This window comes from Boleophthalmus pectinirostris, unplaced genomic scaffold (assembly GCF_026225935.1).
Source record: "Boleophthalmus pectinirostris isolate CB_2022bp ecotype Guang Dong unplaced genomic scaffold, ASM2622593v1 HiC_scaffold_1, whole genome shotgun sequence".
NCBI lineage: Eukaryota > Metazoa > Chordata > Actinopteri > Gobiiformes > Gobiidae > Boleophthalmus > Boleophthalmus pectinirostris.
In genome coordinates this window covers 15,477,319-15,498,336 of record NW_026570970.1, presented here as the reverse complement: position 1 = coordinate 15,498,336, position 21,018 = coordinate 15,477,319, and the positions used below count along the sequence as shown (strand labels likewise).

Sequence of the window (21,018 nt, the reverse complement as noted above, 5' to 3'; positions counted from 1 at the left end):
AATTTAAGCACATTTAGTTAGGCCTTTTCCAAAGAGGAAACGGAGCTGATTAGTTGCTGTGGTAACACGCCATGCCGCATGCTCCAGCTGTTTTACCCCTGTTCAGAGAGCTGTGATCAGGCCTCCGCAGACAGTTTGTCTTTGTCAGAGGGCTGAACATGGATCTCTGCCTTGTGATACGCAGCATCATATTGGTCTTTAGTTGCTCTCTTGAAGAAACCACACTGATGGGAGCAAGGTAATGATGGTTTAGAAAAACAGATATCTAAATATTAAAGAAGTTCTACCTAAAGTAAACTTAACTGTTCTATGCAACAGTATATAAACAACTTTTAGAAGTCTAACTTGCAGAACAATAAATAAATTTGGCATTATTGGAAAAGAGAGGTGAAACTAAGAGTTGGAAAAACATTTAGTGTTTAACATATTTATGTTTCCTCTTAAAAATCCCAGTGTTTGCCCACTCACCTTCCAAAGCAGAAACACAAGTAAAGCTAAAATTAAAATGCCAGCAAGGACAGCGACCAGTATGATCCACCAGGGCACTCCTCCGTACGGCGTGATGGTGGTCTCTGGATACACGGTCACGGTCACCTACAGCACATCACTGTTACACCACTCTCTTTATATAGACATTTAAAACATTTAAAATTCTAGTCTCTTACATTGGAGTCTGGTGTTCTGAGGACTGTGTTTTTTGTAGAGGTGTGAAGCACAAGTGAGGCCTTCACAATGATATCCAGAGGTGTAGAAGAAATGTAATCCTATGAAAATACACCAAATAACCAAAATAAAATGTTGAAATGGGCATTTGTTTTAACCAAATTAAAATAACACTTTATGTTGTCTTTTTAAACAAATGTAAAACAGTGGCAACTGACTTAAATTTATGCTGCATGGGGGCAGTAAGTTATTTACCCACATTTCAATATTATCACTACAATTATACAAGACTAATTAAGTTGTCATGTAAACTTACATGTTTCCTTTATCTACGTTATTACTGCCTAAAACAAACTTGTCAAATTACCTCAAGAAAAGTCGAGTTCCACAAGCGCGATTTGAGCTCAACTGTAGTTCCGTCCAATCCCTCCAGGGGGCACTTGAGTAACACACACTGCAGACCATTCTCACAGGACTACAGAGAGAAAAAAAATGTTAATTATCCTTACATTTTACAGTTATCTTATATTTAAAAACTTGATCTCACCAAAACTTTTCTCTGGTCTGCAGATCTCTCAGCTATTTTTCTTTCTCCAATCTCTCGCTTTGTCCTGGATGAAGAAGACTCCTACAAGCAAAATGTGTAAATTAGGTTTATGTCAAATCGTTCAGACTATTCAGAGGTCACAAATGTTCACCTTAATATGTTTAAGAGGATTTATTTCAGACTTTGGAGTGCAGATAATGTCCTTTGTTCCTTCCTTAGCTGTAATTTTTACCAAATACAAAAGCCATTTCCCATTTTTCACCGACTTTGGCCAGTGGATGTATAGTGAGGCAGGAGTAGACTTCTTCCACAAATTATTTATCTACAAGACAATTAAAATAAATTCATAATAATAACAATCAAAAATGTGATAACTTACTGTGAACTTGTAGCTTATCAAACTCCCGATGTCTTCTTCTGTTTTCATGGCGCTTTCTCCTATGACAGTACCACCGAAATGCACTGTATTTGTATTAACCAACCTGAATGGAACAAGCTGATGTTTAATGCACAGAGGACACTATAAAAGTACAATAAATCAATACTAGTATATACTAACCCAGTCACTGTTAATGGAACCTCAATTATCACTCGAACCTTCACAGAAAAAGCAATGTTTTCTTGTACACTGGTCCTAAAAGGTACACAAAACATTGGTAGTACAATTTCAAAAGTACAAAAGATAAGCATAACATTTCAGCCTGCTATAGAGCTAATGCAGCTACCATGGGAAAAAATTGTGCAAAAATAGAATAGATGTTCACATTTTCAGATTCAGATGATCACTTATTAATATGAAGTTCAGAAAATTGAGGTTATAAGAAAGTATGCTTCTGAAATGGCATGATAAACATAAATTCAGATGTGAGGTGTATAAACTGGAGAGAAGAATTTCCCCCAGCAGATGTCACTATAAACACACATAAGTCTACACCATAACAAAATATCACTGTATGTATTAGCACCGTGTCTTACGTTTGGAGCTCCAGGTCTATGTTCATCTCTTCTGTGTCTGAAGTGAGACTTGCTGTGCTCAGGAGGATGTACAGCACAGCCTTAAAAATAAACAATACAATATAAAAATGGAGACTAAAATAAACATTTAAGAGTAGAAGGTAGAAGTCTAGTGTACCTCTGAGTCTCTTTTCAAAGGATTTCCCAGCTCACACTCGGCCAGAGACCCATTCTGGTTCGCATTACACAGAATCTGTTTGTCCTGCAGAAAACATCACATACTTTAGGTTCTACTGATCAAAACTGTCTTCTAACTAGGTGGGCTTTAACTGTCTTCATTTACCTGTGAGCGCACTCCAGAATAGGTCAGATTCTCTGAGAATAGCCCAGTCAGCTTTGCCTCATACGCATCATCTCCATTCTTGTTGTTCACTGTCACTTTCACAGCCAAGTCCTTCTTCTCATAGTTCAGGTAAAATACTGGGATGCCATTTTTGCTGCATGCAGACATTGCATTACTTCACTATGATACTCATGGGAATTTAACACTGTGTTATTTGCTTGGGATAAAATGTCCTTCAAGCAGACATCTTGTGTTCCTCTTTAATATAAATTATCACACAGATCATAATTTTATAAATGTTCAGTCTAAACCAAAACATTAATCCAAAACCAAATATTGGCAACGGTTCCACTGGTTTCCTTTTCAAAACCACAGAACTGACCTCACTTCTTCATAATAGCATTTTAACAAAACAAGCTGTGGATTTTTCAACACAGTGTAAAAATGAACACTTTGAGTATGACTCAATCAAAATACAACTCTGAGTGAAAGACTGAAGCCCATAATAAAACTGTAAAAAAAAAAGTGAATTTAGAATAATATGTCATTACTAATACTCACACAGGTATGGGTGAAAATGTTCCTTGGTTGTTTTGCTTGTAGTATAATTCATAATTCATCTTCAGATTACTCTGGCAAATCTGATCCGGACCACAGCCTTCTTTTAAAAAGTTTATCTGCAATAAATAAACATTCAGTCTCCACACAATCCCAACAAAGTCAAAGCAATTTGTTACAAGCAGAAAAGAAATACCCTAACTATATAAAACTATTTAACTATACAAAAAATATTTAATTATTACAACATCTGGCCTTTCCTTTAGTGTCCCCAAAGTAAATTGTATTTTGTACTTTTAGAGTGCCTCACTTTTTTTCAACTCTGAATTAGAGACTGGTCCCTATACTGAAGAGCACCAAAAGAACAATTTTGCTTTACAAATCCAAGTAGCACTCCGGCCCCCTTGCTTATTTTTCCCTTTTTCAAAACTTTGTAAACTCAAGAAACCTGATCCTAATTGCCTACTGTGCCTAATATAGTGATGTATGTTATTTAACTCTTACTTCACTGATTTCTTTGCTGGACATGGATGGATCCAAAATGGGCATAAGCTGTGGGATGCCGTTCCTTGACTTCTGCCGTTTCAGACCCATAATGTCTGCAGACACTTCAATGGGAACACTGTGCATCTTGTCTTTAATATTGTCCTTAAAAACAGCAAAACATATTCATAAGATAAGTACAATACAACACACTTATTCTCCAAAGTAACATGAATTTGTTATAAAAGTGTATGACTAAAAGCTACAGTCCCTTTTATCCCAGTAGGATCAATAATGTTACCTTCAGCTTGGCTTTTAGCTTAATGCATGTTTCCTGGTTTTGTCCACGTAGCTCCAAAGTGCCATTATGGATGAAGTCATTTTCTGAGCTAGATTTGCTCAAAAACACGACTCTGGAGGGGAGGCCCTGTTTCCAACGAGCTGTGTCAGCCTCCACAGAGTAGTTGATAGCTGCATCAATAGCAGAGCACATGAATAGTACATGGAAAACAAATATAGACTAATAAAAGGTTTTTTAACTCACTTAATCTAGGGCTGTATGAGGCATGGTTTGATCTGTAACTGAAGCACGCATCCACTGAGAAGCTGGGGAAAAAGTGAAAGACTTCCATCAATGAAACCAGCATGAGTTATGTCAAATGAGTGCATACAGAGATGTTCATAATACGCACCAAATACTGTTGCCACAGGTTTTAATTGTGAGGTCAATGTCCCGTGGAGTTATTTTGACATCTTTCCAAATGCTAATGACTGGTCGTGCCCTGAGAGAAATAAAAGAAATATGTTCATTGTAACTGTAAGAAAGAATACGCAATTTTCACACAAATAGTGGATTAATAACACAGGGGCTTACTGAATAAGCATTTTAAGAAGCAGTATTTTGTATGGACTAAATACAATAAAGCTGTGGGATAGATGACTCCCCTCTTAAGCATTAAGATTAATAATTGATTAAATATTAAATGCCATGTAAACCTCTGTACAATGTAATGTAACATATGCATGTAGTTTAAAGGTCCTATATTATGCTAAATGGTTTCTTATGAGTTTTATGACATGTTACAGTGATTTTACCTCATCAAAAATATACCTGGAGTTGTGTTTTGTTTCATTCATACATGTTTGTTTAATCCTGCATTATTAGCCTGTCTACATCTCTAAAGCTCAAAATCCTCTGTTCCACCTTGTGATGTCACGAAGTGGTAGTTTTCATCTTAACAAAACCATTTACCTTTGGGTCATTAGAGGGTGGCAATTCCATAACTGAAATTATCCAAATTATTCTAGTGAAAGTGTAAGGAGTTTAAAAACACAGTGGAGCACTTCCTGTATTACAACATGACATCACAAGGTGGAACAGAGTGTTTTCTTTTTAAGAGAACTCAGTCTAAATATGCAGGGTTTGTGGGTTAAACGTGTGAATGAAACAACACACAAGTCCATATCTGTTTGTGATGAGGAAACAACATTATAACAGATCAGAAAACAGTGTAATATGGGCCCTTTAATGCCGTTCTGTTTAAAGAGTTGGCTGACGATTTGCCAAAAAAGTTACATAGTGGCCCTTAAATACACATAGATTTGAATTAATAATTAACATAATTGGCTCTCTGGGCTATACAAATACATATTTCTAATAAGCGTCAACATGCCGAGAACAATGCAAACAGCACAAGAAATGAATGGAATGACACAAGCAAATAAATACTTCAGAACAAGAAAAATAATTCTCATCTTCTTCATGTACCACATAGGGTCAGGCATGATGTCTGTTGATCTAATGTCATTTTCCAGGATTGTTTGACTTGATTTGTCTATTGATACTTTGCAGCTGATGTCATCATCCCTGAGGGTCTGACGTTAACTGTAGGCCCTGCTCTGTCTTTCGGCTTTGTTAGACTGTAATCTGAGCTTTATTTTAACACAATCTGATCAAAAAGAGAATCAGGTGAGCTGATTTTGTACTGTCTCTCTCAAATAACATTACAGTCATAAGTTAGCCTTTATTTCTGTTGAAAATCAAAGTCCTGAAAATGTGCTGCTTAAATCAATTCTGTATTTTTTCTTGAGTTTTCAGACAATCTTAAAACTTAAAACTTTTTTTAGCAGTTTTTGCTAATGTGTTCTCCATGTTAACTGGTGATCATAACGCCAATGCACATACATGTAGAACACCCCCAGTGTGATATCAATATATAAGGACTTATTACCTGTAAATCAATGCAGCATCTGACAGCGATCCCACAGCCAGATCTGGGTACGAATTGCTATCCAAATCCATGTTTCCAGCCAGGGAATATCCAAAGAATTTAATATTGTTTTCTTTTCCAGAGAGAACCTAAACACATCAACAACTTAAAGGTACACTCTGTAACTTTTCTGGTGGAGGATCCACTCAATACTTGTCTCCATGTAGATGTTATCGTTTTGCCAAGAGTATGGTGCAAATATGATGTTAGACTTGGTCATTTCCATGAAAACAAGCATGTGAAGTCACCAAATCAAGTTACAGGCCAGATCTATGAAGAGGTGACCCCACTCACAGTAAGAATGCATGTGTTTCAAGGTATTTTTGAGCAATAAAAACAACATCAATTGAATTAATCCTAGATGGATATGTTTAAAGGCATACTCTGGAATATTCCAGACTAAGGCCATACTGGCTTGTCAAAGCCTGATCCCACCAGATCTCAGAAGCTAAGCAGAGCGGGGCCTGGTTAGTACATGGATGGGAGACTGTTGAAAAAATCAGGTGCCACAGTGAGGCACCAGTTGCAAAAAAAAAATGTTGTTGTGGCCTTAGGCAAGGCACCTCACCCACATTGCCTAGTGTATGTGTGTGAGTGTTGACGGTGGTCAGAGGGGCCGATGGTACAGACTGGCAGTCTTGCTTCCGCCAGTCTGCCCCAGGGCAGCTGTCACTACAATAGTAGTTTATCACCACCAAGTGTGGAGCAAATGAACAATGACCTGTAAAGTGCTCTGGTTGTCTTGAAAGGCCCTATAAAAATGATATGATTAATTAACTAATTAAAAAAAGCAGTAACATCATCACAGAGACAAGTAGGTGATGAATCCTTCTCCCGGAAAGTTACACAGTGCACCTTCAATAATAGACTGTTAAAACATAAAGCTAAAATAACTTTCTATTTCCCTACCTGTGCAGGAGTGGTGTTGATGCCTTGAGCTGAACCGTGATAAATATAAACCTTTCCTGCTCCGTTGTCATCGAAAGGAGCACCTACAGCAATATCTAAAAGACAAATACACTGTTGATAGACATATAGTACTAAAATGAAAAACTACATTCAATATGCACTTACCTTCATAATGGTCTTGGTTGATGTCACCGATGTTTTTGACGGCCAGTCCAAACATGGAATCTTTGGTCCCATTGAGCCGAATAGGAGTGACCTGGTCCCAGTTCCCTTCCTTGTTGATGTAGACAAAAACTGCTCCTCCAACATCGGCGTCTTTCAGGTAGAACTGAGGCGCACCCACCACTATGTCCTGCCATCTGTAAAGAGTAAATGGAGTGTTAGGTCGGTTGGACATTGTAATTGCATATTTTTATTGCAATTGCCCCATATTGAGTGAGACATAATCCTTTGATAGCTTGTATTAATTACAAATGGACTGTATGATATTACTTCTTACTTATCATGATTGAGGTCGACTACAGCCAGGTCGTATCCAAAAGAGGAGCCCAGGCCAGGCCCCTGTAGGGTGTGCACCAAAGACAGTCTGGGGGAGCCTTGAGGCCCCTTCCCCAGCAGAGCCACTGCTCCACTGTGGTTGGCTCTGGGGGCTCCAGCAACCACCGTCAGAGCACCACCTGCCATGATACTGTGGCCTGAATCCAGAGAGAAGCCTATGGACAAAAACAACAAATTACCCTATTCAATCATGTTCAAAACCCCCATGCCAAAAATGGAAATACTGTGTTCAGTGCTCACCGAGGTAGCTGTTTGCAGGAACAGGGACCAGTTCTGGGTTCAGCAGGTTTTCATCTCCTACCTCATATGGCCCATCGTCGTATATGCCCATCTCCAGCAAAGTGTTGTTCTTTTGCTCCACTCGCACAATACCTGAGGACAAACCACATGATACATGCAAACAAATATGAACAAATGCAAAGTTATACAGTTGAAGACTATGTAGACTGGAGTTTATTTAAATGTAACTATTTGCTTACAAACTTTATACAGAAAGTTTGGAATTTATGCAACGGGTGGTCTAAATTGCATTTTTTCACATTGTCAAATGGTCTGGTGATGCAGACAAAATGCTTTATTCTTCTTTTTAATCATGCAGAAATTAAACAAAGTACTACTCCAGTTACAGGTCACAAATGTATGTTTCTGTAAGCTTTCACTTATTTCATCAATGTTTCATCATTTTACACATTTTGGTCTGTTGTAATTAATGTTATACTTTGTAAACATGGGGTGATTTGGTTTCACTTATGGTATACATTGATAGATGAAAAGAGCAATTTTAATAGTTAAACATTTTTTACCATGGAAATCAATGCAATCCTACGAGTTATTTTATTTTAATATTCTTAAAGACAGACAGCAAGTAAAAGACAATAAACCTCTCCAGTTGTATGCTCCAGGAGCTCCAAACATCACATAGCGATAGTCCTTGGTGAAAGCAGCAGCGAGTCCCTGCTGACAGGAGCCAAACCTCTCGTGTCCTCGGGCCCGGCCCTGGCAGAAGTTCCAGTTTCCTCCGTCTTCATCAGACGAGGTGTCGATGGTCAAGTTCTGGCTCAGAACATAGCAGCGTCCTGTGATGTCCAGGGACTCCTGAGGGGTGTTCATAAACAGCCTTCTCTGGTAACGATGGGCACATGTCTGTAATGGAACATAAGCTGTGCTCAAGGCTGAAGTGTGAGACATAGTCCTGCTTAAGATGGAGTTTGACCTACCACAATCTTCCCTCCTGGTCCTTGGCTCTGCACTGTTACCCCCATCCACTGGTCCTCCTTATTCTCCACACGGATGTCCTCTGAACACACACAACAGTCATGACTACTTTTCTTTACAATATAAAGACTGAAAGTAGATTAATGACATTATAGAGTTATTACCTTCACCGTCAAAGTCAACACGTTCACAGTCACTGGACTGGGTGAGCTCACACTTGTAAAGACCTCCAGTGATATTAGCTTCTTGGACTCCTAACGCTTTGGCTTTTGGGGCTCCAATCAACAACCTGTGAAACAAACAAGAGACAAAATATAATGTACGTAGCCTTAAAGGTTATTGAATTACATTGATCACTTTTTGTGGTTCAGTTGTCTTACCAAATTTAACTTTTTACCCCAACATCACTACAACCATGTATTTGATTTAATTGCTTTCATTTTGGGATCAAAAAACTTCCCACTCCTCGTGTTTGCACTAACCACATAGGAGTTATTATGAAAATCTGAACTTTGCAAAATGGGCTTGTGAGGAATGGCCATTTATTCATTAAAGGCCTTATATTACACAAAATTGACTTTTTAAGCTTCATGTTATAATATTATCTCATCAAAAACATCCCTGGAGTTGTGTTTTGTTTTCATTTATTCACACATGTTTGAGTAATCCTTTATTATTATGCTGTACATCTCCAAAACTCACAGTGCCCTCTTCCACCTTGTGATGTCATGAAGTGCATGTGTTAAACAAGTGTGAATGAAACAAAACACAAATCCGGGGTATGTTTTTGAGGAACCAACACTATAACACAGATCAGAAAATAGTATAATATTGGCCTTTTAATTTTCAGTTTTCAATAGCAAAAAAATGTTTTTCTGCACCCAACCCACCTCTCCCCAGCTGCTGCCCTATATCAAAACCATTATATCAACTTATTTTTTGATGTGCTCACAAGTGCAACTTTGACCTATATAATATTGCATGTGTATTATTGATATGAAACTAAACAGACATCTCTGTATGAGACTATAAACTGCTGTGTGACATTCTGCAGGGGCCAAAAGAGCAGTGCAGGGGCCTGTTTGACTGAGCCACGTTCAATAACCCAATTGTTCTAGTGGGCTGTGGAGCTTCTGCCCAAGAGCCACATTCTCACAGTGCTGGAGTGGGGTGTGAAGAGAGAGACTTGTGTTTTGGGGCTGACTCATTTCTGTAGTCACTGCTTTGGCATCAACAGTGGCACAGATTTGATGAAAGGGTTTATCAGCTTTGCCACTGCTCATTCCCCTAATGAGTCAAGGCTCAAAAGGTCAGAGAATTCCAAGGAGTTGTTAAAGGGCCTGTATTCCACTATTTTCTGATCTATGTTATAATGTTGTTTCCACCTCAGAAACATATCTGGAGTTGTGTTTTGTTTCATTCACACAAGTTTAACACTGCATATTTAGGCTGAGTTTTTCCCTCAAACAGAAAACACTGTTCCACCTTGCGATGCCACGTCATAATACAGGAATACAGGTGCTCCGTTGTGTTTTTAAACTCCATACAACTTCACTAGAATCATTTGGATCATTTCAGTCTTGGTATTGCCAGTCTCTAGTGAACTAAAGGTAATATGTAGCTGTTAATATAAAGACTACTATTGCTTATCACCACAGGGCTGCACAGAACATTTTGAGCTTTGGAGATATAGACAGACCAATAATACAGAATTACTAAAATATGTGTAAAAGAAACATAACACAACTCCAGGTATGTTTTTGAGGAGGTAACAACATTCCAAAATTGCTTAAAGCTCATAAGAGTAGATTTTGTATTACACAAAAGGACCATTAAGAAACGTCGCATGTGTAACTCAAGAAATATAACTGCCTGTTAAAACAGATTACCTTTATCATAGTGCCCAGACAAAACCAGAGGAGCTAAATGAGGCAACAAGAATGTCACACTACCAAAACCACAAGATTCTGGTAGCTTTGACAGACAGAATACTAGACGCTGACTTCCTGTTAAAATGCAGCAACAAAGACTTTACATCACCTTCGTAAAGGTACAAAACAGGCATGTCTTGAATGTCAACTTGCATAAATCCACCTGGCAAATACACAAGTTTGTTTCCTTCGTGACAGCCAACTTTTTCATGTTAGATGTCAGTATGCCTAAGTCTGTGTTGAGCAACAAAACCAATACTGTTTCCCTTCCTGACACACTTTTTCACGGCTGGCACCCTCCCATAAGAAGTAGCACACACTTAAACAATGCCATTCATGTTAAATTGAGAATAAAATAACAATGAAAAACCATTCCATCTTAAAAAAAATATATGAGTGAGGCTAGCACACCCTACACCTGATTTTAGATTCTACAGATGCTTAAGCACAGACAGAAGAGTTCACAATGCCCAGAGGAAGCTGTATTGTAATGTGAGCCTCCATACAGTGGAGGAACAGAGTGAAAGGGTGGAGAGGAAATCCTCTTCTTCCATTCTTCTGCTGGGGCTGGAGCTCCTCTGTCCCTCCCATTGATGTGCTGCTGGCCCACACATCTCTTCATTTGTTAAACAAGAAGCGCTCCTGAGGAGGTCTGGAACAAACTCCTCACTCCACTCACACAAAGCCCAGTGAAATGCAAATACAAATAAGAACTGTTACTCCAATTTGACATGCTGTGCTATAAACCAAGAGTACAGTTTACTGAGAAGGCCACAGCTGAGTGTCACAGGGGTCACCTAATCTAGACACTGTAAACAAGAGCAGACGTTTATAAGGTCAAAACTGTAAAAAAAAAATATATATATATATATATATATATATGAGGATTTGAACCAAAGAGTCAACAATGATGTTCTGCCTATATACAATAAAAAAAAAAGATATTATATATTCATTATTCATAGTTAAGACTATGGTGTCACAAATTATTTTAATTTGAATAATTTAACCTCATTAAGTTTGTGCAGTATAAAGTGTAGTCTCTCTTGTTAAGTTTATACAATAATACATTACAATACAATTATACAATAAGCAACAAAGTCCAATTTGGCAATGCCAATATATAGTCCAGTTTATTGTAGACTATGGGGGGCCACCACAGTGTCCTGTATTAATGGAAGTGATGATTATTACAAGGGGCAGCAAAAACACATGCTGTGTGTTAATGCATCAAAAAACTTCCTCTTAGTTTGACCAAACAAAGTTAGAGCAGCCATTCACATGCCATTCATTCATTCAGAAATAGTAGCTTGATTTACCTCAAAACATGACAACCTAAACATCAGTCTGACATCTGCCCCAAAACCTGCCCCTCCTGCACCCTGACAGAGGAAGAATGTAGCGCTGCACTGAGAGACAACATTCACATTTGCACGCAACAGACCGACTTTAGTGCCACACATTTGAGTTCATGTTAGAGATTTTAGAAGATTTCAAAATTTTAGATGACATGTTATACTGAGTTATTGTTTAAAGGGCCCATACACACACTATTTTCTGACCTATGTTATAATGCTGTTTCCTCATCACAATCATGTAGTTATGTGCAATTTCATTCACATGTTTAACACACAAATCCTGTATATTTAGGCTGAGCTCTTCTCTAAAACAGAAAACAAAACAAACACTGATTAGGGCTGTGCAAAAATATCAAAATATCGATATATAGTATTATTTAATGTGATGATACAGTATCAATATCATGGGCTGCTGTATGGATATATCACCAAGAGCATTTTTGGTATATTTTACTAAATTATTTTGTTACAGCACTACAGTTTTGTTGCTTATTTACTGGAAGGAAACTTGTTTATGCGACACATTTGACATTTTCACACTTTTGAAGATTAAAATGTGTGTTTCTTATTGACTTTGCACAAGAAGTGGTTTAACAAAGACTTTTAGTATCACAGCCATGAGTTAACCATTATTTTTTACTGAACTGTATCAAATTGATTTGAAATATATCGTACTGAATCAAAAGTGCACTGTATCGAGGTATGTATCGTATCGTGGCCAATGTACCAAGGTATGTATGGTATCGGCAACTTCTTAATGATACCCATTTAGATAATTCCACCCCAGAATTGAAAATCTTTATGAAACAAAAGGGAAGGGTAGCTGTTAACTTGAAAACTACCACAGCTCTACCTCCTTCTTCTGACCTGTAACTTAGTCTAGTTTGCTCACCATGATGATAGAAAGGCTTAATACCATACTGTGAAACATTCCAGACAAAACAATAACATCTCCATGGAGAAAAGCATTTGACAGACCCTCCACCAGAAAAGTTACACAATGCACATTTAATAACCTGAAACCTGACTTTCTTGAGCTGTCTTCTGAACTAATGGGAATGTTATGACAGCTCCCGATCAATCTCTACAATCACTTTCTGCTTCATAAGTGACACTAAGTACACGCTGGTCTTTCAGTGGAGCTGGTAGGACTCACAGGGGCTGGGGTGGTTTACATTACACCAACCCCAGAGCTCTTTGTCAACAGATGTGGTCCTGGGTCTTACAGCTGTGCACTCGCCCAGAAGAACCCCCACAGCTGTTCCAACGGCTTCAGTTTACTTTCACTGCAACACAACTGATTAGACCGCATCCTATTCTTTCCCTTTCTACAAGTGATTAGTGTCAACTCCTGATTGGCAATTACGAGTCTTTTAAAGCAGCTGAATATTCAAAAAGCGAGGCCAAGCTGTCACTATAACACATTTTGAACTGATATTTGGTTGCACAAAATATAAATAAACCCTATATATTAAAACTTTTCTGTACTACTGACTACAGATGCATGAATCTAGCTTTTTCAGTTCAGATTTTTTTTTATACTATGTTTTTGGGGGGTTTCTTTGCAGGGCATTTCTTTAGTGAACATATGCAAAATATTATATCAAACAAGATGTAAACTAACTAAAATGCATTCTTCAGTTTGTTTCCCATACACACTCAACTGCTTTCCCTTTGTAAATGGCAATGATTAAAAAGCTGTATTCTTGATGTTCAGGAAATATTAAAACATTTTGAAAACCATTTAAATCTGTTATAATACGACAGACGACAGAATTGACACAAATCATGATCGATCACTATTAGAAAGATAAATATAGAGATGTTTCTTCATGTCCACCCCTCATTGGCTTGGCTTCCACTCTAATAATAATATAGCATAAGATAAAAAGTTGCAGGGTATTTATTTTTTGATACTATGGTTTTAAGTATCTGCCAATATATCAACCAATACCAGGGCAGAAACTAAAAATAGACTATTTTCTTAAGCGCAAAAAATATAGTATTACAGAATGTATCACGTAGCTGTTATTCATTTCTGAAGTAACTACAGAACAGCTTTGCATTAAAAGCTCAAACATTCTGAGATTTTCTTAAGCAACTACTCAGGATGTAATGATATTCAAATCTTTCGATATGGTATTTTCACTATATACATCCCACAGTACAATATTTATTGCAATATTTTGTAGACGTGAAAAAAAGGTGAAAATGCTACTTTTTCCTTTTAAAATGCCTTGACATAGACCACAGAATTAAGATTTAACTGTGCTTAAAAATTATGACCTGTTTAATTATGACTGTGCTTAAAAATTATGATTCTTATTATTATTTGTAGTTCACTTACTATTGCTGCACCAAAACAATGAATTTAATCAAAGAGACTTGTAATTCGATATAAATATATTGTGATGGCTCATGGTATTATTGTGAGACTTTTGACGACACAGTATCACAATATTTCAGTTATTGTTACATCCCTATCAACTACCAGTAAATAGTCTTATTGTTCAGTTTATATGTCCAACGAGGATGTCAGCAGAACCAATAATTTAGCTGATATCCATCCAGCAAATTTTCATAAATCAGCCAGTAATGATATCGGTGCATTCTTACTCCTGGCGCAATAATGCCAAACCAGGATTAATCCCCTTTTAAATGTATATTATCATGAAAAACATGAACTGTAATAAATGCATAGGGCTGCAAGATCTGCAAGATATCCTTATTCTGCATAAAAACTGCTAATCCAGTCAGTCTTGTCTTTGTCAAAAACACAAATCTGGTGGAAATGCTTATCAGAAAAATGGCAATTCAGCCCTAAGACATGGTAGGATGAAACAGTAGTGCTTAATCAGTAGGGGTGTGCAAAAATATTGAAATATCGATATATCGTATTGTTTAATGTGATGATACAATATCGATATCATGGGCTCCTGTATCAATATATATCATCAAGAGTATTTTTGGTATATTTTACTAAATTAGTTTGTTACAGTGCTACAGTTTTGTTGCTTGTTCAGAGGAAGGAAACTCATTTAGGTGACACATTTGACATTTTCACTGTTTTGATGATTAAAACGTGTGTTTCATATGAACGCTGCACATGATGTCGTTTAACAAAGAATTTTAGAATCACAATCATGATTCAGCCTTTATTTTATATTGAACTATATCAAAACGATTTGAAATATATCGTATTGAATCGTATCGAATCATAAGCTCAATGTATCGTATCGTGCTCTATGTATCGAGGTATGTATCGTATCGTATCGGCAACTTCTGAATGATGTCCAGCCCTATTATTACGTATACTATGGCATTATCTACCAATGCCCGATATCAACCAATACTAGACCAGAGACTGAAAACAACATTTATTTTCCAGGGTATCGGCTGAACACTTATATGGAAGCCAATATCTGATCCAGCAAATTTTTCAGTAATGGCGTCACTCTTTAATACCAGTATCATATCAGTGCATCCCCAGTCAGTATTATCAGTCCCTATTATACTTTGCTTTAGCTCAAATCGTATGGTACTACAAAAAAAAAATAACAAAATATATAGTAATTCTCATGACAGGCCTACAAATAGTGATAGATGTTAGAAAGGAGACACACATTCTAATGCATTAAAAGACTATGTTAAACTGGTCAGGCTGCTGCTGATTCATTATTGCCTTTGTTTCTCTCGGGTTACCAGGGCACAGATGGACGTACATGTGCAGTCAAATGGACTCTTGCTCCTGTTTCAATTGGGGGATGTTTTGACACATTATTCATACCACAGACATTCTGCAAGCTGTGTTTAAAGGCACACACACTAGCGCTACAACTAAAATGCACAGGACTTTGTAAGGAAAACAGGAGATGATAAATAAACTAAACAGCAGATAGTTATTCACTATTTAAATATAGGTCATTTGGTCTTATCCTAGCCTCCGCTGTTTTATTGAATACATTTGCAGGTGTTAACAGTGCAGGGGTGAATCAAGAGGCAAGAGCCATGTTAGGTTAGCAAAGAAGAAACACTTTCAGGAAATCCAATAAATTCTGAATTGAAATTTGATTCAGTAAAAAAAAAAGAAAAGAAAAAATGCACATTACATTTTGGTGCACATTTCATTAGTTCTTACAATAATCTTGATATCCAGTTAACACTTTTACCTGACAGTAAGAAGACGCAAGGCTCGATTACCAAACATTTGTGTGAGGAATTTGCATATTCTTCCTGTGTCGAGGTTTCGTCTGGGTACTGTGCTTTTTCCTACCACTTTACATGTACAGTTGGGTCTCCTCGGCTGGGGATGTCAACATAAATGGGATAACTGCTAATCATGACTAAAAAGGTTACATAATCACAATAATTAAAAAATTATATATCTTTTCAAGTGAATCCATACTCCAAAAAGGTAACCCTAAATGTAATGTGCTCTTTTATTTGGATGTTTGTGTCACATTAACTTTTTTTAATTCAGAAAGTTCCATAAAGATTCATAAAGCGTACATATAGAAGTATGGTTAGTTATCTCTTAGACAATGTGGCTTAGGGCTGCAATGAGTCATTTGTTAATCAATTAATCAAATTATTCTTTTAAAAATCTGTTATTGATTATTGCATAAAGCATGCAAGTATGAGATTTTTACTCAGTCTGATTCAGAAGAAGCTTAAGTGATTCTGTTTGAGCACATCTTGATGGAGCATATAGTATTTGCAAAAACCAAAACTTGTTTCAGTTTCCTGTTTTATGCTGATGGGAAATTGTCGCTTTGTTTCCGTCATCATACTTCTTTTGTCATTTGTGGAGAGCAGATAATGATTAATTGATTACCAAATTAGTTGTGATTAATTGATAGAACTTATTTCAGGACTAATGTGAATGAAAGAGAATGATCGTTACTTTTGTCTGGTGTCAACAGAGAAGAATCCTAAAATGTGGTGTTTCTTTTCACATAAATTGCAACAGTAAAAATGATAATGTGGCATCTCTAATTCTGAACTATCTGCTCCTTAACTTCTTGGGATCTTTTAAAAATAATATGGTAGAAGATGTATTTAGCTTTTTGAGATGTTTTGGCTGCAACATCTGTCAACAAAGTTAATATAGAAAATAAGACAAATTTAATGGATTTAGATTATTTCTGCTCATGTCTAATCTGAGCTCACACTTGACACGGTCGTCTGAACATCTGAAGGTCACATGATGCTTCAGTCACTGTATCTGTGAGAGCTTCAGTTCACAACAAACTCTGTAACAAAAACAAGTGCTACTCTGTTTTTGTGATAGAGATTGGCCCATGTGTTATTTTTTTTCATGGCTGATACACACTGTTTCAAATCCAGACAAACCCATGGCCAAAATGCTCTGCCGATAGCTTTTAGGATGATATGTAAAGCCGATTTTGATTATTTTCTCCAAATTCTGTCATTTAAATTGACTAAAAACTCACCCACAGCCATTTTTTTCATCACAAGCCCATAAAAGAACAGTTTAGTTACATTTTCAGTGTTACCTTTTTGCACTAAAGTGTTTACAGAATGCTCTATGGGTCTTTTTAGACAGCAAGTCACCCAAAACAAAATATTGGTCTGTGCTGGAGATTTAAAGCCGTTACCCCAAACATTAACAAATCCAAATATTGGCCAGTCTCTAATGTGTGAAAGCTGACCACAAATGTATTGTCTAAAGCTTTTCAAAAAGGCAAATCCCAGCCTGCTTTAAGAATGTCAGGAAAGGGTAGAAAAAACAATTGTATAAACATATTTTTAACTACACCGGGGTGGTTCTTTTTCCCAAAACTGTAATGATTTGCCCTAGATTGGTTGGTTTTGTTAAAGGGCCTATATGATGCTTTTTTCTGATCTGTGTTATAATATTGTTTCGTCATCAAAAACACACCTGGAGTTATGTTTTGTTTCATTCACACATGTTTAACACCAAATTCTGCATATTTAGGCTGAGCTCTTCTCAAACAGAAAACACTCTGATCCACCTTGTGATATCATATGGTGATACAGGAAGTGCTTCACTGTTTTTTTATACTCCATACACCTTGACTTGAATCATTTGGATAATTTCAGTCATGGAATTGCCAGTCTCTACTAAACAAAGGGTAGAAAGTAGCTGTTACCTACCGCTTCATGACATCACAAGGTGGCACAAAGAGTTTTCATCTTAAAAGATGTAGTGAGTAGGTGTGTAATGATATCCAAGTCTCACAATACGATATTGTCATGGTATGAACCTCATGCTACGATATTTATTGCAATATCGTGCAAAAGCTCACCATATGGTGGGGAGGCTCATGATTAGAGATGTAACAATATCCAAATCTCTCTTTACGATATTTTCACGATATACATCTCACAGTGCGATATTTATTGATATTTTGAGGAGGCAAATAAAACTGTTAATATGCTACTTTTTCCTCTTAAAATGCCTTGACAAGACTTAATCCAAAGAACAAAGACTTAAAAGTGCTTAGAACTGTTATTTTTTTCTTGTAGCCTGCACTGAAATAGAGCAAAGGATCATGGTTTATGAAGTTCCCTCTGTCTTTCTTTTTTTTAGCTATTGCTGCACCAGCTCTTAATTTAAGAGACTTGTAATTTGATATATTGTGATGGTCCACGATATTATTGTGAGAACTTTGACGATATTACGATATTTCGGTTATTGTTACATCCCTAGTACCGAGACTAATAATAAAGGGTTTGTGAAGAATCAATTTCACATAATATAGGACGTTTAAATAAGCTAATGTAGAAAGAAAAAAGAAATGACTCAATTACAACAAACTAAATAACAATGTATTACAATATTCATTATCAGACCAATAAATATATGCATGTATGCAAGACCAGAGTGAAAAAAATTATTAAGGTAAATGTAACTAAACGTCACCTATTTTTTCATGCACTGCTGCTTAGGTGGACAAAATGTTCACTTCCTTCCTACTTTTACTGTCAGAAAGCTAACAATCGGCCCAGTGTCACATTTCAAGCCAGTGTTTGCCCTACACACACTACATTCATTCCCTTTAAGATCCTACAGTGCAGTTCTTGTACAAAATAAGCCTCTTTGCTGTACATTCCAGACACCATTTCATGCACTAGCTCTACTCACCATAGCCAAAACAGCACGCAGATAACATTCCACAACCTGTGCCTAATCAGGGTGATCTTGGGAAAATCTCTGATCCTCGATTTACATTTGTCAACATGCTGGCACAGGGCCCCGGCTGCAGAGGACCACTCCTCACTTCACGGCTGTTAAATTCTGAATGGAGGGATGGTCAGACTCAGCAGAGAGACAGGCAGGCTATCTAGCATCTGTCACAGTGGTCAGTATGAAATCAGATTAATGGAAGAGTCAGTGGTGGAAGATGTACTCAGTTTTGTTCAGTAAAAGTACAGATACCAGAGCAAAGAAATATTCAAGTAAAAGTAAAAGTGTCATTTAAACATTTATTTAAAGAGCGAAAGAAGTATTTCGCACAGATTTTCAGGTCTTAAGCTTCAAATGTAGAGATTTTGATACAGTCTTGTGCTGAATTTTCTTCAACAAAAACAACTGAATCCTGTTTTCTAGCTGTTTGTATTTGAATATTTTTGTTTGCTCAAACCACAGATGTGTTAATAATAAACTCCCAGGCTTTTCTGCAGGTCTCAAACTATCATAAAATTGACTAGTCCTGTTCAAAATGTATTGGAGTAGAAAGTAAACCTACCTGCTCATAAATGTAGTGAAGAAAAAGTAAATATATCCACTTTTAAATTGACTTAACTAAAATACAGATACCTAACATTTATACTTAAGTACAGTACTTTACTACTTATACTTTGTTATGTTCCACCACAGGGCATAGTATTACAATGTGTAAGGAATTAGTTGAACTCAGAGCGAACCCAATGAATGGCATCTCAACATGTATGTATGTGGGTATTTATCACATTGTCTGGACCAAAATCTGAATACACAATCACTTATGTGGCTTATATGGACAAAAATCCGGTCACAAATCCTTTAACATTAGATGAATAATATGATTAAAAGTTCAGATATGGGTTTAAATGGATTAGGTTGGAGGTTAGGCAAATAGTGACTATGGACAGGGTTAGAATCGGCCCAGGAAATAAATGAAGGAAGTTAATGTAATGTCCCTGAGAAAAATGAAAACCCAATATGTGTGCGTTTGAAGATTATTGTAGCGTATTAAAGCCTCACAATGATAATTTGGTTAACTAAAACAAATAAATAAATGATATAAGCTAAGTAATATCACAAACACAAAGATGGCACAAGAAAATTACGCAAATACAAAGTTATTACAAATGTCCCGCCAGTGTCACGACTTTACTAATGTACAGCAAAGCCTACAAAATCGGTAGACATCTGGTCTGTGATTATTTCCATTATTGATTGTAACACTTTCCTGGCATTTCTGGTTCCACATTACCACGTGCAGCGTTTTAACAGCTAAATCGATTCTTAAAATACGTAAGTGTTCTGACATTATCCTACGCGATACAGCCTGCAATTCATTCTTTCTGCCTGTGTTTGACCCTAGATTCATTTGCATGACAACTCCATCCATTGTGGTCCACTTGTCCTGCGGCAGAGTCGAATTCAAAGCCATCACAAGAAACTCAAACTACGGCTTCTTATCCTCCAGCACTGTAACTACTGCGTAAAAGGCGTGTAGCATTGTCCAACTTCTTAATCCGCGCACAAGAGAAAGTTTTTTCATTGTTCTAAACGTGACAAAGGATGTAGCGATGCGTTTGCCCTGAAAGTTGGTGACTATGACTGTTCAGTGGTTAATTTGGGAAACCTGCCTCGCCAGGTGCTGCACTGAAACTGAGATGCACTTGTTCAACCAAAACGAACATTCACTGACAGAGAAAATCATAGTTTTTTCTACAACAAAAGCAACAAGTTCACTCAGTCACTTACATTCTTTTATCCGGGTTGAGCTGCCGGTGCATGGTCATGGAAAAACCAAACAAACTCCCCGGTTCACCGTCTTTCCTCACAACATGACTAGTGTCCAGGTTGAAGCCGATCACGCAAGTTGGAAGAAGAAAACAAACGGAGGAGCTAAAAATCCAGTGTATGGCTAGCAGCAGCATGGTGATCCTGGACTGTCCTGAGCTGTATTGTCCGGTGTGAGAGGCTGACCTGCTGCTCTCTGCTCGGAAAGTGCCGTTTTAACTGAATGCGCCC

General features: G+C 37.1%; 1 protein-coding gene across 2 annotated transcripts in view; it reads right to left on the bottom strand.

Moving 5' to 3' along the window:
• The window catches only part of itga6a (integrin, alpha 6a), a 22,035-nt gene extending 1,017 nt beyond the window's left edge, over positions 1–21,018 (bottom strand). The window contains exons 1-25 of one of the 2 annotated variants that reach the window (XM_055153463.1): positions 20,749–21,017; positions 8,665–8,789; positions 8,503–8,582; positions 8,167–8,428; positions 7,526–7,657; positions 7,227–7,440; positions 6,893–7,086; positions 6,728–6,822; positions 5,780–5,907; positions 4,241–4,330; positions 4,093–4,154; positions 3,850–4,019; positions 3,570–3,713; positions 3,069–3,184; positions 2,508–2,661; positions 2,343–2,426; positions 2,186–2,265; positions 1,770–1,844; positions 1,590–1,692; positions 1,362–1,532; positions 1,211–1,291; positions 1,031–1,138; positions 666–764; positions 469–594; positions 97–224 (exon numbers count right to left, since the gene is read on the bottom strand). In XM_055153463.1, coding sequence (XP_055009438.1) covers positions 117–224; positions 469–594; positions 666–764; positions 1,031–1,138; positions 1,211–1,291; positions 1,362–1,532; positions 1,590–1,692; positions 1,770–1,844; positions 2,186–2,265; positions 2,343–2,426; positions 2,508–2,661; positions 3,069–3,184; positions 3,570–3,713; positions 3,850–4,019; positions 4,093–4,154; positions 4,241–4,330; positions 5,780–5,907; positions 6,728–6,822; positions 6,893–7,086; positions 7,227–7,440; positions 7,526–7,657; positions 8,167–8,428; positions 8,503–8,582; positions 8,665–8,789; positions 20,749–20,924 — 3,177 coding nt within the window. In that variant the 5' untranslated portion in view covers positions 20,925–21,017 and the 3' untranslated portion in view covers positions 97–116. Of the gene's footprint in view, positions 1–96; positions 225–468; positions 595–665; positions 765–1,030; positions 1,139–1,210; positions 1,292–1,361; positions 1,533–1,589; positions 1,693–1,769; positions 1,845–2,185; positions 2,266–2,342; positions 2,427–2,507; positions 2,662–3,068; positions 3,185–3,569; positions 3,714–3,849; positions 4,020–4,092; positions 4,155–4,240; positions 4,331–5,779; positions 5,908–6,727; positions 6,823–6,892; positions 7,087–7,226; positions 7,441–7,525; positions 7,658–8,166; positions 8,429–8,502; positions 8,583–8,664; positions 8,790–20,748 lie in introns of both variants that reach the window. The other variant, XM_055153459.1, reaches the window with a different exon arrangement.